At 41.5% G+C, this 27,159-nt stretch overlaps 2 protein-coding genes across 5 annotated transcripts in view; both read left to right on the top strand.

Annotated features, from left to right (window-relative positions):
* wdhd1 (WD repeat and HMG-box DNA binding protein 1) overlaps positions 1-8,620 on the top strand; it is a 76,463-nt gene extending 67,843 nt beyond the window's left edge. For 3 of the 4 annotated variants that reach the window (XM_037542079.1, XM_037542081.1, XM_017721607.2), the window contains 3 exons: positions 1,849-1,984; positions 8,044-8,250; positions 8,353-8,620. In XM_037542079.1, the coding sequence (XP_037397976.1) occupies positions 1,849-1,984; positions 8,044-8,235 (328 nt within the window). In that variant the 3' untranslated portion in view covers positions 8,236-8,250; positions 8,353-8,620. Of the gene's footprint in view, positions 1-1,848; positions 1,985-8,043; positions 8,253-8,352 lie in introns of all 4 variants that reach the window. The other variant, XM_037542080.1, reaches the window with a different exon arrangement.
* A 3,538-nt stretch (positions 8,621-12,158) lies between these two features.
* The window catches only part of gch1 (GTP cyclohydrolase 1), a 28,347-nt gene continuing 13,346 nt past the window's right edge, over positions 12,159-27,159 (top strand). Inside the window, exons 1-2 of the mRNA XM_017721612.2 lie at positions 12,159-12,685; positions 22,433-22,542. Of these exons, the coding sequence (XP_017577101.1) occupies positions 12,328-12,685; positions 22,433-22,542 (468 nt within the window). The 5' untranslated portion in view covers positions 12,159-12,327. The remainder of the gene's footprint in view (positions 12,686-22,432; positions 22,543-27,159) is intronic.

Genomic DNA, 27,159 nt, shown 5'->3' with positions numbered 1-27,159 from the left:
AATGTCATTGTAATGTCATTGTAATGTCATTGTAATGTCAGTCAACTCTACTTACAAGCTGTTTCCAGAAGTATAGCCATCAAGTTTAACTAGGATGGTTTTTCACAGCTTCTTTAGTAAAGAAAATGGTTATATACGGAACCATGCACACTCAAAGAACCCTTTGCATGATTAAAGGGTTCTTTGCTTTGTCAACGGGTTCCTCAGATTGACAGAGATTGTGTTTTGTATGATTTCTATATAGAACTTTTTTGAAAAGGGTTCTGTAGAGCATCGAAAAGGGTTCTTCTGTTATAGCCTTGACGTCAGAACCCGTTTTGGTGCTATATAGAACTGAAGAATGCTTTCATGATGTAAAGGACCCTTTAATCATGCAAAGGGTTCTTTGAGTGTTCATGGTTCTATATAGAGCCATTTTCTTTACTAAAGCAGCCATGCAGAACCATAATTGTTTGAGTGTACTGTTAACGAGCAAACATGACTGCGATAGAAAAGGAAGCTTAAAAAAAACCCTCAAAAAACGTTTGTCTTGAACAGTGTTTGGAGAAAGGACTGCAGTCATACGTGGTTTTTATGAGGAGCCTGGCCTTTTCTTTTTCCCAGGACTGCAAAACTCCAGAGAAAAATAGGATGCAGTGATGTGCAAATCATGTAAACCACATTTTTAAAGGAAAATACTACAAAGACGTGTCAGATGTTAAAACTGAGACAATTAAAACATTTTGCCAATTTTGGGTTTGATGCCAACAATACGTTCCAAGAAGTTGGGACAGGGGCGTGTTTACCACTGTGTTTCATCACCTCTTCTTTTAACAGCACTGTGTTTGGGAACTCAGGCCCAGAGAAGGCGGCAGCATTTCTGGATCCTGTTTATATTTGGTTTCGTCTTTGTGTTTTAGAGATTTCACTTGCATATGTGGATGCAGTGATTTTCAGAAGTGCTTGAGCCCATGCAGTGATTTCCACTACAGAATCATGTCTGGTTTTTAATGCACTGCTGCCTGAGGGCCCAAAGATCACGACCAGCAGATACTGGTTTTTGGCCTCGTCCCTTTACATACAGAGATTCTCCAGATTCTCTGAGTCTTTCAATGGTATTTTGTACCGTAGACGACGAAAAGCAGAATTATTTGCTATTTTATATTGAGGAACATTGTTCTTGAGTTGTTGCTCTATTTGATGGTCTTTCACAGAGCGGTGAACCCTCCTCATCTTCACTTCTGAAAGACTCCGCCTCTCTGAGACGCTCTTTATACCCAATCATGTTACTGACCTGTCAATCAACCTGTTGCCAGTTTAGCATTACACAACTTTACCAGCCTTTTGTTGCACCGTCCCAACTTTTGTGGAGCATGTTGTTGCCATCAAATTCAGAATGGGCAAATATTTTTGAAAAAACTGTCAAATTTCTGTTCCAACATTTGATATGTTGTTCTTGTGCTACTTTCAATTAAATACAGGGTTTAAATGATTTGCACATCATTGCATTTTATTTACATCGATAAATACAGTTTTGTGGTCAGTTTTCTGGTCAGATCAGCAGCACATTTGAATCCCTCCTGTCCATTATCTGCAGGTCAGAGTTGTAATAAGAGTTTTTGGCACTGTGTAGTGCTCCAACAGCTTTGACTATCAAACTCCTGAAAAGCTCTATCACACGTGTTGCATTATACACACCTGATTCAGCTCATCATGAGTTCTGGTGTCTTCAATGTGAGAGATGTTTTTGACTCTAGGACAAGTCCACACAAGCTGGCTGAAGGTAACTGAACCGGTCTAGCCACAGCAGTTGTTTACCAGCTCCAGTGATTTATGGTCTTATTTAACACTTGCACTTGTTCCTCTCAGACCGAAGACAGGTTTCCAGATGTGGCTGGAGGAGAACCGGAAAAACATCCTCGCTGACAATCCTGACTTGGAAGAAACGGAGATCATTAAAGAGGCCATGGGCCGCTTCCGCACACTGTCAGCCGAGGCCAGACTGGTGAGAAGCTGTGATGAGAGATTGCTAATAACAGTGGTGGTGATGCTTTGTTTGTTTTGTACCTTTCGAACACTTAAGTTTTACAGTCTGACTGTAATAATTGTGGAGTGATTTTAATCCAGTATGAATCTGCAGTGTGTAGTTTTACAGTCTGACTGTAATAATTGTGGAGTGATTTTAATCCAGTATGAATCTGCAGTGTGTAGTTTTACAGTCTGACTGTAATAATTGTGGAGTGATTTTAATCCAGTATGAATCTGCAGTGTGTGTAGTTTTACAGTCTGACTGTAATAATTGTGGAGTGATTTTAATCCAGTATGAATCTGCAGTGTGTAGTTTTACAGTCTGTTTGTAATAATTGTGGAGTGATTTTAATCCAGTATGAATCTGCAGTGTGTAGTTTTACAGTCTGACTGTAATAATTGTGGAGTGATTTTAATCCAGTATGAATCTGCAGTGTGTGTAGTTTTACAGTCTGACTGTAATAATTGTGGAGTGATTTTAATCCAGTATGAATCTGCAGTGTGTGTAGTTTTACAGTCTGACTGTAATAATTGTGGAGTGATTTTAATCCAGTATGAATCTGCAGTGTGTGTAGTTTTACAGTCTGACTGTAATAATTGTGGAGTGATTTTAATCCAGTATGAATCTGCAGTGTGTAGTTTTACAGTCTGACTGTAATAATTGTGGAGTGATTTTAATCCAGTATGAATCTGCAGTGTGTAGTTTTACAGTCTGACTGTAATAATTGTGGAGTGATTTTAATCCAGTATGAATCTGCAGTGTGTAGTTTTACAGTCTGACTGTAATAATTGTGGAGGGATTTTAATCCAGTATGAATCTGCAGTGTGATCTATTTAAATTACACCAAAGGAAGCGTTATACAGCGTTGTACAAAGAAAATGCACATTACCGAAGGAAGATTTACTCTTTATTTAATTTTGTCCATTTTAAATTTTAACGATGTGAAGCTGTTAATTACTTGCGCTGCAGTTAACAGAGGTTTCCTGAAAACAGTGTGTAAAATATGTCAAATTGATTAAAAGCTGAAAAGGAACTGCTTGCCCTCAGGGACGCCACAATTTTTGGTCATTATTAAAAAAAAAAATCAATAATTAATGATAAAGGGGATTTCAGCCGTTAGGCTGCCTCCTGCTCTCTGATACAGCTTGTTTACATTGTGCCATTTTCTGCGCCGTTGCTTCAGAGAGCCACACAGCATAAATACTGAAGCTACTCTCTCCGCTGTGTCTGTGCGTAATGCTTTCCTCACAGCTGCACCGACTGCGTTTGCAGAAATGTCACGTTTTTCATATCAGAAGATGATGTTGCCATTTCCTCTTGAGTGATGGTGGAAATCAAAACTCATTTTGCAGAAGCGCTATAAACATGAAGATGGAGCCGGGGGCAAAATATCAGGGAAAGTAAAGCTTAGCTTATGTTGAGCTATGATTTAATGCAATTACGCCTTTGTCATTTTTAATATGTGTTTAATAAATAGGTTTTAATACTTGTGCGTACCTTTTTTATTTCTTTCCATTAGTTAGACGCAGTGCCATCTGGCGCAGGTAGAAATCTCACCATGTCTTGTTAATGAAACTGGAAAATTTGAGTTTTACTGTTTCTAAGAGAACATGCATGTTGAGTGAAGAGGTTGAATTGATTCAGGAGCATCACATCTAATATTTAAAAAAATTCTAAAATCATTAGTAATTCTTAAATCATATTAATAAATCCGTCTTTTTAACGTAGTTGCAACTGTGATGTTAATTATTCACTATACGTTGTGACATTTTACTGTTTTGTGGACTTTGCTGTCTTAGCCTGACCTGTGTGGGGGTGGGTGGGGGTGTGGGTGGGCTGCACAAGCCCTTGTAAAACCAGAGAAAAAACGTCTAACCTTCAAGATCAACCCGATACATCTGACTTTATCTACACCGGTCAGGCATAACATTCTGACCACCTTCTCGTTTCTGCGCTAACTGTCCACTTTATCACCTCCACTTACTGTATAGCTGCACTCTGTAGTTCTACAGTTACAGACTGTAGTCCATCTGTTTCTCTGATACTCTGTTACCCTGTTCTTCAGTGGTCAGGACCCCCATGGACCCTAACAGAGCAGGTACTGTTTGGGTGGTGGATCATTCGGAGCACTGCAGTAACACTGACGTGGTGGTGGTGGTGGTGTGTTAGTGTGTGTTGCGCTGGTCTGAGTGGATCAGACACAGCAGTGCTGCTGGAGTTTTTAAACACTAGAACTACAAAGTGCAGCTATACAGTAAGAGGAGCTGATAAAGTGGACAGTGAGCGCAGAAACGAGGAGGTGGTCATGATGTTAAGCAAAACCTTGTATCTACTAAATGGTAACTTTACAACTTTACAGGAGAAGGAAAAAACATACGTTACTTTTAATGTAAGTCAATGGAACCAGAATTTTATTATACGTGTGTGTGTGTGTGTGTGTGTGTGTGTGTGTGTGTGTATGTGTGATCATGTAATATAGTTATATGTGACCTCAGATCCTGAGTTTATATTAAAGCAGGCGTGTATGTTTGTTCAGGGGGGTGTTCTGGTTTGGCCGCCTGTTGCTCTGGAAACGTGGCCTGGGGAGGAGGAGGACGAGGACGTGGACTGAACTCATTGATCTTATGTTAATGTTGAGGAGGGGGCTGGTTTGGAGTGTTTCAGAGCTGAATGAATAGAGACAGAGGGTTGGATGGATGGGTGGTGAACGTGTGGAGTGGGCTCAGGCTCTCATAAGTGAAACGTGTTTGGTGACTCATCGCTCAGCCTCCGTAATGTCCACCGCCTTTGTCTACTCACTGAGGAAACGAATGCGTCTGGACTGGCTGGAGCTGCTCTGTTGGTCAGTAGTGATTACTGTGACAGCAGCTGTTTGGATTTTCATGGCTTCTGTGCACATTTGACCCAGTATAAATGTCACTGTCGCAAGAAGGTGTTTGGATACCAAACTTTGTAGAAGACGGGAGAAAAAAATCTTCCCTGTTAAATAAGGATGTCCTGATCCATTAGACTTCTGATCGACTGATCATTTTGACAGTTAATCAAGTAATTAGGGTGCTTCAGTGAACAGTGACGAAGCTTGCACAGCCTTCGGAGGATGTCAGCATACTTTACTGGAAAAAGATCAGCAAGAACGCAGTAGGACCTTAAAATAACAAAAACTAGACGAATAAATTAAAAACAGAATTCAGTAAAATTGTGTCCGGCTTGCTCTGTTTCAGTTAGAGAATTCCAGAGGAAAATTTAAAATATACATATTATTATTATTATTATACAAACTGCCAACTTATCATTTGCTGACTTATTGGGTAGAGAATTTGTAATCATTGAGTGTTTACAGGCACTTAATAATCTGATAACTGCAGAAAATCAGATTTTGTCTGGAATCGGATCATCCTGTTTACATGCTCTTGAGTAATCAGATAACGGGGAAACTCCAGCTCTACACGAGTCAGACAGTAATCAGATAATGGGGAAACTCCAGGTCTACATGAGTCAGACAGTAATCAGATAACGGGGAAACTCCAGGTCTACAGGAGTCAGACAGTAATCAGATAACAGGGAAACTCCAGGTCTACAGGAGTCAGACAGTAATCAGATAACAATGAAACTCCAGGTCTACAGGAGTCAGACAGTAATCAGATAATGGGGAAACTCCAGGTCTACAGGAGTCAGACAGTAATCAGATAATGGGGAAACTCCAGGTCTACACGAGTCAGACAGTAATCAGATAACGGGGGAAACTCCAGGTCTACATGAGTCAGACAGTAATCAGATAACGGGGGAAACTCCAGGTCTACACGAGTCAGACAGTAATCAGATAATGGGGAAACTCCAGGTCTACATGAGTCAGACAGTAATCAGATAACGGGGGAAACTCCAGGTCTACACGAGTCAGACAGTAATCAGATAACAGGGAAACTCCAGGTCTACATGAGTCAGACAGTAATCAGATAACGGGGGAAACTCCAGGTCTACATGAGTCAGACAGTAATCAGATAATGGGGAAACTCCAGGTCTACACGAGTCAGACAGTAATCAGATAATGGGGAAACTCCAGGTCTACATGAGTCAGGCAGTAATCAGATAATGGGGAAACTCCAGGTCTACATGAATCAGACAGTAATCAGATAACGGGGGAAACTACAGGTCTACATGAGTCAGACAGTAATCAGATAATGGGGAAACTCCAGGTCTACAGGAGTCAGACAGTAATCAGATAACGGGGAAACTCCAGGTCTACATGAGTCAGACAGTAATCAGATAATGGGGAAACTCCAGGTCTACAGGAATCAGACAGTAATCAGATAACGGGGAAACTCCAGGTCTACATGAGTCAGACAGTAATCAGATAATGGGGAAACTCCAGGTCTACAGGAATCAGACAGTAATCAGATAACGGGGAAACTCCAGGTCTACAGGAGTCAGACAGTAATCAGATAATGGGGAAACTCCAGGTCTACAGGAGTCAGACAGTAATCAGATAATGGGGAAACTCCAGGTCTACAGGAGTCAGACAGTAATCAGATAACGGGGAAACTCCAGGTCTACATGAGTCAGACAGTAATCAGATAATGGGGAAACTCCAGGTCTACAGGAGTCAGACAGTAATCAGATAATGGGGAAACTCCAGGTCTACAGGAGTCAGACAGTAATCAGATAACGGGGAAACTCCAGGTCTACATGAGTCAGACAGTAATCAGATAATGGGGAAACTCCAGGTCTACAGGAGTCAGACAGTAATCAGATAATGGGGAAACTCCAGGTCTACAGGAGTCAGACAGTAATCAGATAACGGGGAAACTCCAGGTCTACAGGAGTCAGACAGTAATCAGATAATGGGGAAACTCCAGGTCTACAGGAGTCAGACAGTAATCAGATAATGGGGAAACTCCAGGTCTACAGGAGTCAGACAGTAATCAGATAATGGGGAAACTCCAGGTCTACAGGAGTCAGACAGTAATCAGATAACGGGGAAACTCCAGGTCTACAGGAGTCAGACAGTAATCAGATAATGGGGAAACTCCAGGTCTACAGGAGTCAGACAGTAATCAGATAACGGGGAAACTCCAGGTCTACATGAGTCAGACAGTAATCAGATAACGGGGAAACTCCAGGTCTACAGGAGTCAGACAGTAATCAGATAATGGGGAAACTCCAGGTCTACAGGAGTCAGACAGTAATCAGATAACGGGGAAACTCCAGGTCTACAGGAGTCAGACAGTAATCAGATTTTTGCTTTACAACCAGCCGACTCAGAAAAGACGACGTGACGTAAATGTAAAACTCAAACTTCATGCTGTGCCTTTTTTTTTTTTTTTAACATTGCGACACTTTTGCTGAAAATATGAAATTGCATCATCTAGAAGATGAAGAATATTCAAATCCTTCATTTAGTCAAGCGTGTATTTGGTTTCAGTGTCGCTCCAAAGGTGCTGTGCTACGTCTCGCGGCGACGCTCCTCGCTTATCACACATGCACAAACTGAGCAATGCGAAAGAAATCAGAGTAAGAGCTCACAGCACTGAGAAATCGGACTGCTGAGCTCAAATCCAGCCTCTTCAGATTTCCAGACCCTACTGTGCTCTACAACATCAGAGTGAGCTGTTTACATGACCCTTTGAATAATCAGATAACTGCAGAAAATCAGATTATGACCGGAGTATTAAGTGCGTGTGCATGCACTCGATAATCCCATCATAATCAGATTTCTGCAGTTATCAGATTATTCAAATGGTCTTGTAAACACCATATTCCCATCTGGGAATTTGATTAAGAAATCCTCATTACCTGATCACTCAAGTGCATGTAAACGTGTTGATTGGATTACTGACCAAATCTGATTTTCTGCCGTTATCAGATTATTAAGTGCCTGTAAACACACTCAGTGATTAAAGAAAATTGAGTTACGCGATATAATTACGTTAAGAGTTTCTGTAACATCGGTGGATGTTCTCCTGGAAAGACTCGGATATTTAAACCTGTAATCCGTCCTTTCACACGCGTTGACCCTTTATCCTTCATCTCCTCTGCAGACGTGGACAGAGAGGGCGAAAGGTGGGTCGCAGACCGAGGTAGCAGACCTGAAGAAAAGAAAGCGGGAGGAGGAGGAGGAGGAGAATAAAGAGGTGGATGGAGAGATGGAGGTGGATGAGACCAGCGCCAAGAAGAAAAAGCCGCTGAACACTTCAGCTAAGCTCTCCGCCTTCGCCTTCAACAAGGACTAAGACCCGAGTCGCAAAGTGTGAAGTTTTTTTTTTTAGGTTTGTTTTTTGTAGGTTGTTGATTTTAATACATAAAAAATCCTTTAAATGTTCATTTGTGTGTTTCTGACCTCTTTGCAGAGGGTGAGCAGGGACAGTAGAGGCAGGTGGAAGCTGAAGCTGTGCCGAGTGTCTTGTCAGCTCAATCTGGAGTGAAACAAAGGCTCTTCAGTGCAAGACGCCAGCGTTTTCCACAGCTGAGAGTGATGTTCTTTTCCTTAGACCTTCAAATTTTTTTTTTCCCTTTTAATGTCGTTCTGGGATGTTTTGTACATATTTGTTGTGATCTGTTCAACTCTGTACTGTATGTAAAGCAAAAAGACGAATAAAACGTTCTTTTAGAAATGTAGGAATGACAGCCACGTTTTCCCGGGAGGAAAAAAAAACACTGCATCTGTTGACATCTGTTAACGTTTGGGGGCGCCTAGTCAAAAGATGTTTTGTTGGTTAAGTTAATACGTCCTCTACTGAGAACACACTTAAATATGGCAATATGTAATGTCTTTTAGCTTGATATTAGGTTATTAAGGGACATTCCACCTCCGCATATAACCCATCCATGCAGTTAAAGCTCCACATACACACTAGGGGGCAGTGAGCGCACCTGAGGGGAGCGGTGGGCAGCCCTATCCGCAGCGCCCAGGGAGCAGTTGGGGGTAGGTGTCTTGCTCAAGGGTATTACAAGGGCACTTCAGTCATGTAGTGTCGTCCCTCATCGAACCAGCGACCCTCCCTAATCTCCAGCCCACGACTGCCCTGACAATCACAAAGTTAAAGATTCTAATGGTTTAACAGGTGACCTCTGAGGAAAGTAGTGGTTTCTAATGGTGACTATTAAGACTATTAAGTCCCATCAGGAAGCAAAACCATCAGGTTTTAATCCTTATTTACACTTAGAAAAAGAACAAATGTGGTATTTGGCCCAGGAGGGCCCATGACATTTGGATATGACTGTGTTCTGAGCTTCTAGCTCGCTGGTTCTCAACGTCGGTCCTAAGTAGGGCTAATTTTTTTGATGTGGGTACCAATAATGTTACCTTTCGATTTCGACACTGACCCCTGAACCATTTCCAGCACTTTCTTAAGTAACATGAATCGACGCTGGCGGCAGTTACACGCTTCCGGAGCGCGGTTTAGACGATCGGAAGTGTAGACTTCGGAACGAGCTCATGGATGTGAAGACTGCTGAAGTTCGTTATTGAGTGACGGATCAAAACAGAAAACTCCAAACAGCGTTAAGAGGGAGAAGAAACGGCAACACTGGAGCACAAGAGACCAAAGAAACCCATAAAAAGAATTTTCCCTGTTTAAAAAACCAGAATCACGGTTTTATCTGTTTTATGCTGTTTCAGCGTATTATGGGCTTTTTCTTCATAACAAGCACAAACGTCACTAGTGGTATGTTGTCTCAATAGCTAGCTAGGTAAATGGTCCATTTAAGGTGGAACGAGAAAGTTAGAACAAGAAGCTGGCTAACTTTCCTGTTCCACCTTAAATAGTCCAGCAGTTCTGACACCTGCTGCTCCATTTAAGGTGGAATGTTAAAATTCAAACAAAAACCTGGAGAATCTCTGACTTCCGCTTCATATCACTGAAGAATTAGTGGGGGGTGATAATAAATAACTACCCCCCTCTTTGAAGGCGTCTGATCCCTAAATGTAACTAAAGCCCAGCAGTGAGGAGCTGAACTTTCCCCTCCTCTGCTGTCCCTGCAGACGGGCAGGGTCGCCTACAGAGCGGCGCTGGTAGCTGTTAATGAAGTGATGCTCTTTTATTAGAGGGTCTCATTTCAGAGGGAAGATCTCAACCACTGCCCTGTAGCTCAGTTCCAGATGGGTTGGGGTAACACTTGAAAACAAGGGGTGGGGGGTAAAAGGGACAGCATTTTACAGCAGTAGCAGAGCAAATGTTATGATCCACCAATAAAAAAGGTTCCCAGAAATGGGATTGGGAACCCCTTTGTCTACACTCAAAATGAGTTTTTCAAGGGTTCTTTAGTAAAGAATAAGGTTCTACATAGAACCGTTAACACTCAAAGAATCTTTTGCACAATTAAAGGATTCTTTGCATCGTGAAAGGGCTCTTTAGATTTGTGGAGCATGTGCTATATATGGTTCTAGATAGAGCCTTTACGAAACAGGGACTATATAGCACCTAAAAGGGCTCTGCTGTTACGACACAAGCTTGTTCCAATAGAAGAACCCTTTTTAAAAAGGTATAGAGAACCATCTAGAACACTTTCTCCATCAGTCAGAAAAAAACACTTTACGATGCAAAAACCTTTTAATCACGTAAAGCGTTAAGTGCGGTGTTCTCTACGGAACCGTTTCCTTTTAAGAGAACAGTCTTGTTTTAAGGACATAAGTGGAATATAAAGAACCTGCTTTCCTAGTTGTCCCTAAAGGTCAGTAAACCATGGGTCAGCAGCCCAACTGGTCTGCCAAATGGAGCTTACCTGAGCCGAGTGACCCAGAAGGTCCTTCACATTGATCTGCTGCTTTTGATTGATTTCAAGAGTTCTTCCTCACCTTGCTCAGTTTGGTCTCTGCTAAACTTGAGGGAGTAAACTTTATTTTTAATCCCACCTGTATTCAGACAAGGCCCAGCTAAGGTGTCGCCCTCCTGCGCTGTGATTGGCTAATAGAGTTTCCCTCCTGCAATACAACTAGTTCATACTTCGGGTCACTTTATTGGTTACTCTCAGTACTTTGGAGCTTTAGCATTTATTTTAGGGCCGTGGCCCAAAGCCCCTGGCCCTGCAGATCCACCTTCCTGTGGTGAGATCTTGTTTTGTGTCTTGCCTTTATGTTTCATGTCTGGATCATATCTGGCAGGATTTTGGGTTCCATTTACACTTTTCTCTGACGTGCTCCCACAGTGTGTCCAGCAGAGACCTGACTTTACTTTCCTGCGACAGCACGTTCACTATATTTCCAAAAGTCTTCACTCACCCATCCAAATCATTGAATTCAGGTGTTCCAGTCACTTCCATGGCCACAGGTGTATAAAGCCGAGCCCCTAGGCCTGCAGACTGCTTCTACAGACATTAGTGAAAGAATGGGTCGCTCTCAGGAGCTCAGTGGATTCCAGCGTGGTACCGTGATCAGACGCCACCTGTGCAGCAAGTCCAGTCGTGAAATTTCCTCACTACTAAATATTCCACAGTCGACTGTCAGTGGGATTATAACAAAGTGGAAGTGATTTGGAACGACAGCAACTCAGCCACGAAGTGGTCGGCCACGTAAAATGACAGAGCGGTCAGCGGATGCTGAGGGGCATAGAGCGCAGAGGTCACCAACTTTCTGCAGAGTCAATCACTGCAGACCTCCAAACTTCATGTGGCCTTCAGATCAGCTCAAGAACAGCGTAGAGAGCTTCATGGAATGGGTTTCCATGGCCGAGCAGCTGCATCCGAGGGGGGCTGCACCTTTGAGGGGTTCCTCAGATGAGTGTTTTGTGTGGCTCTAAACAGAACCTTTTTGACAAGGCTGTTATATAGCACCATGAAGGGTTCTTCAATTGTTCCAGTGTAACCACAGAAGAAGCCTTTTCTCTATAAAACCGTTTTCTTTACTGAAGAACCCTTGGAGAACCATCCTTTTTTCTAAGAGTGCACCTCAGACGGGCTGTTTGCGAGTGTGTACTATTAGCCAATCCGAGCGCAGGAGGAGGGAGACAGCCAGCCAATCCTATTCGAGGCTAGCGCAAGGGGGGGCGTGGCTTTCCGGAATACGGGTGGGGGGAACTATCAAAACCAAAACCATCATCCTCTTACGAGCGCCACCCCCTCCTCCTCCCGGCTGATGACGCGGCCTGGCGTCACAGTGGCTCTGGACCAATGGCCGTTCAGGAATTAGCCGAATGTTTATAAAGCCCAACGTGCTCTCGGCGCCGGAGTGGAGTTTCTATCTTCTCTGGAAGACGGAGGAGGACAGAAGAAGTGAAAAAAGCCACCGCTTCTCTGTCAGAGCAGACCATTCTCTCTCTCTCTCTCTCTCTCTCTCTCTCTCTCCCTCTCTCTCTCTCTCCCTCTCTCTCTCTCTCTCCCCTCTGGACATGGAGCGCTCCAAAGTGAAGCAGAGCGAGAAGGAGGCGCCGGTGGGCAGCGACGCGTCTCTGAACGGACACTGTGAAGGAGGGAGGGCGAAGGTGGCCAAGTGGAAGGATGCGCCTGGTGAAGCCTGCAGCCCCAGCAGCAGCAAGCAGACCTCTTCGGTCATGGAGAGCTGGAAGGAGGAACGCACTCGAAGCGTGGAGGACAACGAGATGAGCCTGCCCAGCATAGCCGCTGCCTACACCACCATCCTCAGGGGGCTGGGAGAAGACCCCCAGAGACAGGGCTTGCTGAAAACTCCTTGGAGAGCAGCTACAGCCATGCAGTTCTTCACCAAAGGCTACCAGGAGAAAATCATAGGTGGGTGTGAAAATGCAGGAGATGGGCAGGCGCCTAGGAGCGTCCCCCAGAGAGTGTTGGAGTTCAGGTAGAAGTTGGCATCCTTCATCTGTCAGCACAGGAGATGAGGATGCTCTGCTTCTCTGTGTTTTTTTTGGTCTGAAATAAAGTGCCGAAGCTCCAGAGTGAGAGGAGGGATCAGCAGTAACGCAGCACAACAGAGTAGAAGTAAAGCCCTTAAAACGGAATTAGGATTGAATGGAAGTCGAGCTGAATTGAAAACACTCACCAAAACTGCTTAAATGACGATTCCGCTCAAAATAATCCCGTCTTTGAGATGCTTCCACAGTCAGATCTCTTCTCAGTGGCGGCGATAGGAACCAGGGGTCACAATGTTTTTGATCAATCTGAAGAAAATGTCATTTTTTGTCTTACAACATATTGCATGTTCCTCTCCAATGTGAAGGTAGTTTTAGAGAAGAAAGTTGATGCCAAAAGCTTATCAGAACTATCGTAAAACAGTGAGGAGCGTTTAGAGGTGGACGTCTGGTTCCTATCACCACCACTGTGAACGGCTCTGACTCTAAGTTTCTCTAGAGCAGAGCGTTCCACACCGGACCACTCTGAATGGCTCTGTTTGCATCTCAATCATTGAATTTATGCAGGATTTGTTAAAAATTGGTGGAATTCTCCTTCTGGGGGGGGAGGCTTTCATGTTTGAGGTAACTGCTCTACATGCAGCCGTGATGTGCCGCTTTCTAGGAAAGAAGCCCAGGCCGGATACAGAAAGGCATAAAGAAAGGTGACGCTTTCCTTTATATTTGATATTTTTTCTTTCCTTTTTCCGGGTGGTTTGTCACGCTCTGAACACTGACATTGCACCACTTTGGCGATGACCGTAATAGGTTTCTAATTTAAGGAAGGAAAAATCATCTGATGTTCCTCATTCCATTTGCATGTACTCTTCCTTTTGTTTTGTTCTTCATCATTTCCTTCACTGTTCCTGTTTGTTTGAGCTTTTCTTGTTAAGCGTCTTGCCTTCATGACTGTGATGACAGCACTTTAGGCAGATTAGTCTTCCGTAATTGTCCAGTGCACCACCACCACCACCACCACCATCATATAACTGGCCGTTAGACGGCTTGGTGTCCAGAACGTTGCGTACGAGGGCCGTATGCATGCTCCATTCCAGGCTGTATTGTAAGTGGTGGAGGCTGGGTGCTGCCCTCTTTTCAGCTTCACACCAGACTCCACTAAAACACCACATCTGGACCTGGTTTGAGCCGGATCTGAAAGACTGTGCATACAAAAAAAAAGAAAAAAAAAGGAGTGTATTTAGCTTTGAGTCGAGTCACTGCCCCCGCTGACCTTTACCCCAATATGCAGATATGAATATACAGTACACATTATCACGATGATGTAACAGCGATAAAGGAATATTGTGAAGAAATCTCTTCTCTCGTGTGATTGGCTGGCACGTTCCACCACCCCTTTACATGGCAGTGTGCTTTCTAGATCGATACTAGCCTGAATGTTTCCTGAAGGCTCAGAATGCCTCACTTCGCTGTGTCCCATCGGACTGGACGTGTGCTGGTGGTCCGGTGACTCAGGAGGTGAGTTGGTGCTCAGGAAGTAATTAATTTTTACGTACTTAATGATGTCAGACATTCTGTATGGAGTATGTAAGGTCAAAGAAGCAACGGAGGCACTAAATAACATGTGGATGACAAAGCCCCCCCCACCACCACCCCCACCCCACCGCCTCCACCCCACCGCCCCCCGCAGGTCGGACGGCTCCGGCACTGGTAGAAACGCATTGAACATGCAGTTTTATGACAAATAGGATCATTTCCGCTTTTTCCCAGACTTTTTCCTGTCGAGTTCAGAAACTCGGCCGCAAACGACTCGTCAGATTTCCTGCTTTCTCTGCGCTGGTCACCCTGTGGCCGAGCTCATTAAAACCAGCCGTAACGTTTTGGTATCCGAAGCCCCGTAATCCCCAAGACCCGGCTAATAGCAGCAATGGCATACATTTCCTGGTTGGGGTAAAGAGCTGGTAATAAGGTTTCTAGGTTTGTTTATATATTTCACTGGTGGAAAAAAAAAGTGTTAAGATGAGTTAAGACAGACTTTTATTATCCCACTGGGGGAAATTTACACTGTTACAGCAGAATACACAGTAAACAGATAAAGAGCAGTAAGTAGACAAAGATGTGCATCATACAAAATACAAAATATAAGATATACTGTAGAAATAAATAAATAAACAAGGCGTCTGTTAGCAGAAAAATATGAAAAATAAAAATAGAATTAAGAAACTACAAATGTACCGTTTACACATGCAGTTGTGTGAGCAGGTAATGACTGGATATCGCACAGAACTTGTAGATGTTGTACAGTAATAATTACAGATATTGCACAGAACTTGTGTGTGTATTGCACTTGTACCGCTCTGTCAGCAGCAGATATCACACATGAATTAGAGGTAGGATAAGATGCAGGTCTATGTGGTGTTTTCATGATAGAGCGCACTATGATAGAGTGAGGTGTGAATCCATAGTGTGTTTATGATGGAGAGTGTCTGAGTTTTATGTAATGCCGTATAGGTCGATGACTATTGGTCCACTTTTGGTGAAATTTTTACATTTTGATGAAAATGGCAGCTGTTTTTTTTTTTTTTTTTTCCATCAAATTTATTTGTAGCGCTTTTTACAACTGATGTCGTCACAAAGCCGCTTCACAGAATTCCAGAAAAGTTTTAACATGAATGTAAAACCCCCAGGTGAGCAGGCCAGGGGCGACGGTGGCAAGGAGAACCTCCCTCAGAGCTGAGGAAGAAACCTTGGGTGAAACCAAGCCTCACAAAAAAAAAAGAAGGACCCTATACATCACACAGGTCTGCTGTTATGCTCATATGCACTGATATAGTCATAGTGTATATATAAGTGATATTATTATTATTATTATTAAAAGTAGTAGTTAGTGGTAGTAATAGTTTTTTTTTCCAAATGACGTAAAAATAAAACACAAAACAGACGTACAAAGTTTTGGCGCAAGTATATTGTCCTGATACTTAAGCATAATATTTTATTGTTTTAAAGTTGGTTCAGATTTAATTTAAAAAAAAAAAGCACCAGCAGTGCCGCATATTGGGCAAATTAGCCTCTTATTCTCCAGCGTATGTTTTGGTTTGTCCATTTGAATTGACAAATGACCAAATCATCAGGCAAATTATTCAGTACCTGCATAAAATAAATGCAAATTTTTATTTTTTAAATTTATTTAATTTTTGTAAAAGCTCCTCAAATGAACAGAACGTGTGTTTTATGATCTCCACACATCACTATATGCTCACAATTTCCTGCTGAAAGCCAAAAATCTGCGCCGCTCTTTGTGTTATTTTCTAAAAGTGATGTTTCCAGAGCAGATCACTGAAGAGACGCCGTCTGTTTATAGTTTAGAGCCCAGATTTGGGGAAAAACGGGTCGACTTTCAGTAGAAAAACAAAGTTCAGCTTCTTTTATTATAAGGGTTTAAAATGACGTCACCGTCTATTAGACTGGAGAGAAGAGCTACAGCCTCACACGACGCCCAGCTTCTGAATGGAGCTTATGGAATATGAACGTTATGAAGAACATGACCAAGTGCGGTTTGGACCCACTGGTGGTTCCAAGGAGTTTAAGATGTTAACTTTGTAACAAAATAGCAGTTGGTCACCGTTTCTTTAAGTGCTGGCATTAATCATTATTCGCTGGTCTGTTATAGGGAGACAGACCAACAGATTATATGGCAAAAGTATGTGGACACCTGGCCATCACGCCTATATGAGCTGGTTGGACATCCCATTCTAAAACCATCGCATTAATGTGGAGTTGCCCCCGTTTTGCAACTTTAACAGCTTCCAATCTTCTGGCTTTATACAAGATTTTTCGCTTTGTGCACAGGGGCTGAGTCATGCTGGAACAGGAAAGGCTCTTCCTCAAACAGCCCCCACAAAGTTGAAGCATAGTTGTGTAAAATGTCTTTGTGCTGTAGCATCAACATCACCCTTCGCTGGAAATAAGGGGCCCAATCCCTGAAAGACAGCCCCAGCTCATTATTCCTCCTCCACCAAACTTTACGGTTGGCACTATGCATTTCAATAGGGAGTGTTCTCCTGGCATCCACCAAACCCAGATTCATCTGTCAGATTGCCAGATAGAGAAGCTGATTATTCACTCCAGAGAACACGTTTCCACTGCTCTAGAGTCCAGTGGCGGCGCTTTACACCACTCCAGCCAACACTTGGCATTGTACATAGTGATCTTAGGCTTATTTCCAGTTGCTCTGTCATGAAAACCCATTCCATGAAACTCTCAACACACAACTGTTGAGCTGATGTTGCTTCTAGATGCGACTTGGATCTCTGTAGTGAGTGAAGCAACAAAGGATAGCTGATTTTCACATGCTGTGCGCTTTAGCACCCAGTGGCTTCACTCTGTGAGTTTGAGTGGTCTACCACTCTGTGGCTGAGCTGTTTTTGCCTCTAGATGCTTTCATTTCACAACAATAGCACTTACAGTTGACAGGGGCAGATCTAGCAGGGCGGATATTTCATGCACTGATTTATGGCAGTGTTCACATCTTATGACCAGGTTAAAAACCTATTCAGCTGCCAGTGTTTATGCATGGAGACTACGAGGCAATATGCTTGATTTTATACAACTGTCAGCAGTGGGTATAGCCTGAACCCAACAATTGAGGAGTGTCCCCAGTTTTAAGCCATGTAGATAGATAATAAAAGTCCTGTTTTATTCAGCTCTTAAACCATAACATTTTGGAAGATATTCTTCTTATTCTTCTTATTATTATTATTCCTCCTCCACCAAACTTTACTCTTGGCACTATGCAACCAAGTAGGTACCATTCTCCTGGTGTCCACCAAACCTAGATTCATGTGTATATATATATATATATATATATATATATATATATATATAAATTAATTAAATAATTTTGTTAAATACTCTAATTATATAATAGTTTGTGTTAGACTGTAGGCACACTCCAATATATGCGCATTTGATAATGCCCTCTGTTATCAATATTAGGAACACTTAAACTTAAGACCACCGGTGGCTCCAAACCGCACTTCATCATGTTCTTCATAACGTTCATATTCCATAAGCTCCATTCAGAAGCTGGGCGTCGTGTGAGGCTGTAGCTCTTCTCTCCAGTCTAATAGACGGTGACGTCATTTTAAACCCTTATAATAAAAGAAGCTGAACTTTGTTTTTCTACTGAAAGTCGACCCGTTTTTCCCCAAATCTGGGCTCTAAACTATAAACAGTCAGCGTCTCTTCAGTGATCTGCTCTGGAAACATCACTTTTAGAAAACAACACAAAGAGCGTCGGACATTTTTGGCTCTCAGCAGTAAATTTTAAGCGTGTAGTGATATGTGAAGATCATAAAACACATGTTCTGTTCATTTGAGGAGCTTTTACAAAAATTAAATAAATAGATAAAAATGTACATTTATTTCATGCAGTTACTGAATAATTTGCCTTACGATTTAGTCACGAAAATTCAGATGGACAAACCAAAACACACCCTGGAGCACAAGGGGTTAAAGCCTGCTAAATAACATTGACATAACCATGGCGTAAACATATCATGGCAGATGTCATGACGGGTTTTGTCCAGTAGTTTATAGAGATGTGCAGCATATGCGCAATGAAAACTGCCACCTCAAAGGGCCTGTTCACACCTGTAGTAGCGCAATAGTGTCATGTCACACTAATGTTAAGTTGTTGTAAAGAGAGATGACCCTGCGGCTCATTCGCCCGGGGCCTGCTGAGGACAGATGGATGTCGTGCTGTTTTGTGTTTGAGGGGGTTGAGGACCCACTCGTTGACATCCCCACAATTTGAAGGGTTTCCATGGAGACCCGTGTGCGTTTGCAGTGGTGTGTGAGGCGGTTTAGTGCGTGTAATTGAGTGTGTGCCCTGTTTGTGGCGAGAGACGACTTCTGGGAGAAGCTGATTTGATTTCCTGTTCTTTTTGTTGGTAGCTGTGCGCGTGTAGGAGGACCTGCATGGTGACGGCGCTCCCTCTGAACAGCTGCTGCCCTCAGGTCGAGTTCAGCTGAGGCTCCATTGAACTCTTACATTTAACTGGAGCTGCTCATATTCAGCGTGTGCAGTAATGAAACAATAGTCCACCCTTCATTTGTTTCAGTTCCAGTAAAACGGCCTTCAAGCAGCAAACATGTCCTTAACAAAACGTTACGCAGAGGCCTTGTTCAGTGAGCCTCTCTGTACCTTCATTCCAGCTTCCTTTCTTTTCAGGAGACTCACTTTCAGCTCCTCAGAGAATCTGTAGACACGCCTCCAAAGTTCAGTCTGAGGAGCTGGTTGATTTTCTGAACTAATCAAACCCATTCAGTGGTGCTGAGGTCTGGACTCTGGGGTGGTCAGTCCTTCGTTCAGCTTCTTTGTTTGATGCGTCCGTCTCCTTTTCTCAGTGAGGCTCTTCTTGATCAGCTACACGTCCTTTCAGACCCACAGTGCTGAGTGGTCTTCTCACAGTGGAAGGATGGACAGAAACACCTGTGGATGTTTTCAGATCTGAAGCAGCTTGATCTTCTCCTCTCTCTCAGAAATGGAAGCTTTCAGTGCTGTTTATCTGATGGGGCAGTTTTGGTGTCAACCAGGTCTTCCAGGTGGTTGTTAGGAGACACATTTTATCTGTAGCTTTATATATATATATATATATATATATATATATATATATATATATATATATATATATATATATATATATATATATATATTCTGAACTCCTGTTTTTGAAGATGTATAGTTTTTTTTAAACTCCTGCTTTTTCACATACATTCATTTGACATTCTCTGTCATTCTGCAAGTGGATTATTAATCTCCTGAAAAACAAAATTTGTCTCTTATTTGTATACAGAGTTACAGACTGTAGTCCATCTGTTTCTCTGATACTCTGTTACCCTGTTCTTCAGTGGTCAGGACCCCCATGGACCCTCACAGAGCAGGTACTATTTGGGTGGTGGATCATTCTCAGCACTGCAGTAACACTGACGTGGTGGTGGTGTGTTAGTGTGTGTTGTGCTGGTCTGAGTGGATCAGACACAGCAGTGCTGCTGTAGTTTTTAAACAATGTGTCCACTCACTGTCCACTCTATTAGACACTCCTACCTTGTCGGTCCACCTTGTAGATGTAAAGTCAGAGACGACAGCTCATCTGCTGCTTTGTGTTGGTCATCCTCTAGTCCTTCATCAGTGGTCACAGGACGCTGCCCTCAGGACGCTGTTGGCTGGATATTTTTGGTTGGTGGACTATTCTCAGTCCAGCAGCGACACTGAGGTGTTTGAAACTCCAGCAGCACAGCTGTGTCTGATCCACTCAGACCAGCACAACACACACCAACACACCACCACCACGTCAGTGTTACTGCAGTGCTGAGAATGACCCACCACCCAAATAGTACCTGCTCTGTGAGGGTCCATGGGGGTCCTGACCACTGAAGAACAGGGTAACAGAGTATCAGAGAAACAGATGGACTACAGTCTGTAACTGTAGAACTACAGAGTGCAGCTATACAGTAAGTGGAGCTGATAAAGTGGACAGTGAGCACAGAAACAAAGATGTTATGGCTGACCGGTGTGTATTACATAAGGCACATAATAAGTTATTTGTTTCTCTTGAAATACTTTGAACATGTTCTGATGCATATTTATACAATTTATTGTAAAAATGGTAAAAATATTTGTTTTAACTACCAGATAAACTGTTTTAGTACGTTTCCTCTTTGCTTTATGAGGGTTGCGGTCACACCTTCTTATCAGATCCTGTTGGTTTAATATTAAGGTTTGTTTTCTGGTCTTTATTGGATGCACTTGATGCCGTATTGATCACAGCGGCGATAATGGGCCTCCCAATCGATATGTTTGTGGCGTCCTCAGCGGTGCCCGCAAATGACACCCGCAGACACCGAAACCCTCGAGGAGCAAGCCGCACGCTCCGCCCGCCATGTTTCCACGGAAACTTTCCTCAGTGGAGAGATAGGGAGCCAGGAAATTAAAAAGCCGGGGAGAGAAAAGAGCAGCGTCTTGTCACAAAGTAGATAAAGCGGGATATGTTTGGACAGTGATATGAAGTCGGAGGAGGCAACAGCAGCAGAGTATTGGCCTGTGTATAATTCATTTCCTTTTCCCCCAGTCGGTGTTACAATACCAGATTTCAGAGTTTTGCACCAATACTATGTAGTGTGCATTAATCAATAGTAAACTAATACTATGGCAAAAAATTAAAAACTCAAACATCCAGTGTCTATTGAATAGTAGAACCTAATAAATATACTACAGTCTCAGAAATAAAGGTACTAAACCGTCACTGGAGTGGGACCCTCAAGGCTCCATCTCAGTACCTTCAGTCAGGGAACATAACTGAACCATAATCCACTGAAATGAGATGTTCTAAGCTGAAATGAGATGTTCTAAGCTGAAATGATCTGTTCTAAGCTGAAATGAGATGTTCTAAGCTGAAATGAGATGTTCTCGCCTCCAGGCTTTTATTCTACTGGTCTGTTTTAAAACATTCGGTTATGAAAAGGAACAAATACCAACTTTTCACCTGGGGGGAACTGATTTAAGCTCCACAATCAGACCTTAGAACCACTGGAGAACCTTTGAGGGAACATTTACACTGTTTCTACCTTGATGAACGAGAAACGTACCTGAACAGAACCTTCATTTATAACAGTGAACTGCATCTTTCATACAGGTACAGTTACCACAGACTCTGCCCATTGACTCCTATTAGAAATGAGCAGGTTTTCCAGGTATAGATAAATTATTCCAATTAGATTAAGAGACCTCTATTAGACCCATAACGGGGAAATTTTACCTCCACTTTTAACCCAGCCATGCAGTGAGACACCACATACACACTAGTGAAGGCAGCCCTATCCACAGCACCCGGGAGCCGTTGGGGGTTAGGTGTCTTGCTCAAGGGGACTTCAGTGACATACTGTTCAGCGCTCAGGGGATCAAACCCGCGACCTTCTGCAATTCGCATCTACTATCTGTGATGAGTTTCCATGCAGTACAGGTCAGGTTGTCTGGAGTGCTCCTTTAATCTCTCCTCATCAGCACAAAAGAGGCTAAAATCATTTAAACGCGACTTCTTTTAAACTGGAAGGGATACAATTTAAAAAGGCTGTTTGTTGCTGCGCCTTTAGGACTGATATGTAAATGAGCTCTGTTCTGATTGGCTGCCCTGTGCCTCATTCAACGAAACAGTCCGAGCTAAACCCTCCTTATAGCTTCAGAGTGGGTGGGCGGGGCCGAACTACTGTAAGCCAAATAGGTGAATATGTGGATGTGTGTAAATGTGTTAGGTTCTATGTAGAACCATGAATGACACACCCTGCATGTGTAGAGTCGTTGTGTTTACTAAGGAACCGTTGAAGAACCATCTTTTTTATGCAGGTAGACTTGGACTGCATTACAATGTCAGTGGTGTTTGACCCTTAAAATGCCCTTTAGTCTAGGTTTAAGCTTAAACTGGCTCTGAGAACGTGTCCCATAAACACACTATATAGAGCTGCTCTTAAGGAGTAAGGAAGGTAAACTGCCCCGCTGAAAGAGCAGTGACCTCTTCAGGGAAAGAGGGGGTTCAGAGGTGTTTACCTCAGTTGGTCTTTCACAGCTGAGAGTTAAAGCCGTGTCTGTGCTGCTCTTCGTCTTTCCTCTCTGCAGACGTTCTGAACGATGCCATTTTTGACGAGGATCACGACGAGATGGTGATCGTGAAGGACATCGACATGTTCTCCATGTGTGAGCACCACCTAGTTCCCATCTTCGGCAGGGTAAGACTCTTTTACCCAGTTTCCTTTGCTGCTCTTGGCTGGATAGACAGATAAATACATAAATATTTAAATCGTGTTGCTGTTGTCAGAGGAAAATCTTGTATCTATTTTATTTTTAGTGTAAGTCAAAGGAACCAGAATTTTTTCCAAGTCATTTTGGGCCATTTCTTTTGGTCCATTCATCATGAAATTTACACACAATGTAAAGAACAGGAATTTTCAAATTATGTCCAAAACTGTGAAAAAAAGTCAGAAATTGAGATATTGTGTAATATTAATATTATGTGAGATATTGTGTGTAAATTTCATGATGAATGGACCAAAAGAAACAGCCCAAAATGACTTGGAAAAAATTCTGGTTCCTTTGACTTCCATTAAAAGTAAAGTAGGTTTTTTTCCTTCTCCTGTAAAGTTACTATTTTGGAGATACGAGATTTTGTTCTGACAACGGTGATGTGTATATATATCGGAGTGTGTGTGTGTATCTGTGTGTGTATATGCGCCCAGTTTGTTTAAACTTAGCAAATAAAACAAACAGAAAAATTCTATATTTTTGTGTGTTCTCCGTAGAGGATGTGCAAAATTTGTAATTTGGCCGAATGTTAAAGTTTGCCTAAAATATTTGCATATTTTTGCATAAATGTTTGTGTTTATGTATCACAAACAGACAAAAAATCATTGCAACATATCAATTTTTTAACCTTTCTTTATCCCGTACAGTTTAAAAACTGATATATGTAAATGAGCTCTGTTCTGATTGGCTGCCTTGTACTGTGCCTCATTCAAAAAAACAGTCCAAGCTAAACATTTCAGCGTGGGTGGGCGGGTCCAAACTACTGTAAGATGAATAGCTGAATTTGTGGATGTGTGTAAGTGTGTAAAATGTTGCCTTCAAAATGAGCTGCTTTTTTTGTTTTTGAGAGTGTATACTCTTTTGAGAGTGTATATACTCTTTTGAGAGTGTATACTGTTTGAGAGTATACACTGAGAGTATATACTCTTTGAGAGTGTATATACTCTTTGAGTGTGTATACTGTTTTGAGAGTGTATATACTCTTTTGAGAGTGTATACTGTTTGAGAGTATACACTGAGAGTATATACTCTTTGAGAGTGTATATACTCTTTGAGTGTATACTGTTTTGAGAGTGTATACTGTTTTAAAGTATATACTGTTTTGAGAGTATACACTGAGAGTGTATACTGTTTTGAGAGTGTATACTGTTTTGAGAGTGTATACTGTATGAGAGTATATACTGTATGAGATTGTATACTGTATGATAGTATATACTGTTTGAGAGTGTATATACTCTTTTGAGAGTATATACTGTTTGAGAGTATACACTGAGAGTATATACTGTTTGAGAGTGTATATACTCTTTGAGAGTATACTGTATGAGTGTATATACTCTATGAGAGTGTATACTGTTTTGGGAGTATATACTGTATGAGAGTATATACTGTATGAGGGTATATACTGTATGAGAGTGTATACTGTTTTGGGAGTGTATACTGTATGAGAGTGTATACTGTATGGGAGTGTATACTGTATGAGAGTGTACATACTCTTTTGAGAGTGTATATACTCTTTGAGAGTATACACTGAGAGTGTATACACTGAGTGTATACACTGAGAGTATATACTGTTTGAGAGTGTATATACTCTTTGAGAGTGTATATACTCTTTGAGTGTATACTGTATGAGAATGTATACTGTATGAGAGTGTATACTGTTTTGGGAGTATATACTGTATGAGAGCGTATACTGTTTTGGGAGTATATACTGTATGAGAGTGTATACTGTATGAGAGTGTATACTGTTTTGGGAGTATATACTGTATGAGAGTATATACTGTATGAGGGTATATACTGTATGAGAGTGTATACTGTTTTGGGAGTGTATACTGTATGAGAGTGTATACTGTATGAGAGTGTATACTGTATGGGAGTGTATACTGTATGAGAGTGTACATACTCTTTTGAGAGTGTATATACTCTTTGAGAGTATACACTGAGAGTGTATACACTGAGTGTATACACTGAGAGTATATACTGTTTGAGAGTGTATATACTCTTTGAGAGTGTATACTGTTTTGGGAGTATATACTGAATGAGAGTATATACTGTATGAGAGTATATACTGTATGAGGGTATATACTGTATGAGAGTGTATACTGTTTTGGGAGTGTATACTGTATGAGAGTGTATACTGTATGAGAGTGTATACTGTATGGGAGTGTATACTGTATGAGAGTGTACATACTCTTTTGAGAGTGTATATACTCTTTGAGAGTATACACTGAGAGTGTATACACTGAGTGTATACACTGAGAGTATATACTGTTTGAGAGTGTATATACTCTTTGAGAGTGTATATACTCTTTGAGTGTATACTGTATGAGAGTGTATACTGTATGAGAGTGTATACTGTTTTGGGAGTATATACTGTATGAGAGTGTATACTGTTTTGGGAGTATATACTGTATGAGAGCGTATACTGTTTTGGGAGTATATACTGTATGAGAGTGTATACTGTATGAGAGTGTATACTGTATGAGAGTGTATACTGTTTTGGGAGTGTATACTGTATGAGAGTGTATACTGTTTTGGGAGTGTATACTGTATGAGAGTGTATACTGTATGAGAGTGTATACTGTATGGGAGTGTATACTGTATGAGAGTGTACATACTCTTTTGAGAGTGTATATACTCTTTGAGAGTATACACTGAGAGTGTATACACTGAGTGTATACACTGAGAGTATATACTGTTTGAGAGTGTATATACTCTTTGAGAGTGTATATACTCTTTGAGTGTATACTGTATGAGAGTGTATACTGTATGAGAGTGTATACTGTTTTGGGAGTATATACTGTATGAGAGTGTATACTGTTTTGGGAGTATATACTGTATGAGAGCGTATACTGTTTTGGGAGTATATACTGTATGAGAGTGTATACTGTATGAGAGTGTATACTGTTTTGGGAGTGTATACTGTATGAGAGTGTATAATCTATGAGAGTATATACTGTATGGGAGTGTATACTGTTTGAGAGTGTATACTGTATGAGAGTGTATACTGTTTTGAGAGTGTATACTGTTTGAGAGTGTATACTGTATGAGAGTGTATACTGTATGAGAGTATATACTGTTTTGGGAGTATACTGTTTGAGAGTGTATACTGTTTGAGAGTGTATATACTGTTTTGGGAGTATATACTGTTTTGGGAGTATACTGTTTGAGAGTGTATACTGTTTGAGAGTATATACTGTTTTGAGAGTGTATACTGTTTTGGGAGTATATACTGTTTTGGGAGTGTATACTGTATGAGAGTGTATACTGTATGAGAGTGTATACTGTTTGAGAGTGTATACTGTTTTGGGAGTATATACTGTTTTGGGAGTATATACTGTTTGAGAGTGTATACTGTTTGAGAGTGTATACTGTTTGAGAGTATATACTGTTTTGGGAGTATATACTGTTTTGGGAGTATATACTGTATGAGAGTGTATACTGTTTGAGAGTGTATACTGTTTGAGAGTGTATACTGTTTTGGGAGTGTATATACTGTTTTGGGAGTATATACTGTTTGAGAGTGTATACTGTTTGAGAGTGTATACTGTTTTGGGAGTGTATACTGTTTTGGGAGTGTATACTGTTTGAGAGTATATACTGTTTTGGGAGTGTATACTGTTTGAGAGTATATACTGTTTTGAGAGTATATACTGTTTGGGAGTGTATACTGTTTGAGAGTATATACTGTTTTGAGAGTGTATACTGTTTTGAGAGTGTATACTGTATGAGAGTGTATACTGTTTGAGAGTGTATACTGTTTTGGGAGTATATACTGTTTTGGGAGTATATACTGTTTGAGAGTGTATACTGTTTGAGAGTGTATACTGTTTGAGAGTATATACTGTTTTGGGAGTATATACTGTTTTGGGAGTATATACTGTATGAGAGTGTATACTGTTTGAGAGTGTATACTGTTTGAGAGTGTATACTGTTTTGGGAGTGTATATACTGTTTTGGGAGTATATACTGTTTGAGAGTGTATACTGTTTGAGAGTGTATACTGTTTTGGGAGTGTATACTGTTTTGGGAGTGTATACTGTTTGAGAGTATATACTGTTTTGGGAGTGTATACTGTTTGAGAGTATATACTGTTTTGAGAGTATATACTGTTTGGGAGTGTATACTGTTTGAGAGTATATACTGTTTTGAGAGTGTATACTGTTTTGAGAGTGTATACTGTTTTGGGAGTATATACTGTTTGGGAGTGTATACTGTTTGGGAGTGTATACTGTTTGGGAGTATATACTGTTTGAGAGTGTATACTGTTTGAGAGTGTATACTGTTTGAGAGTGTATACTGTTTTGAGAGTGTATACTGTTTGAGAGTGTATACTGTTTGAGAGTGTATACTGTTTGGGAGTGTATACTGTTTGGGAGTGTATACTGTTTGAGAGTGTATACTGTTTGAGAGTGTATACTGTTTTGAGAGTGTATACTGTTTGAGAGTGTATACTGTTTGAGAGTATATACTGTTTTGAGAGTGTATACTGTTTTGGGAGTATATACTGTTTTGGGAGTGTATACTGTATGAGAGTGTATACTGTA

Source organism: Pygocentrus nattereri, chromosome 10 (genome assembly GCF_015220715.1).
Source record: "Pygocentrus nattereri isolate fPygNat1 chromosome 10, fPygNat1.pri, whole genome shotgun sequence".
NCBI lineage: Eukaryota > Metazoa > Chordata > Actinopteri > Characiformes > Serrasalmidae > Pygocentrus > Pygocentrus nattereri.
This window is presented reverse-complemented; position numbering and strand designations above follow the sequence as displayed.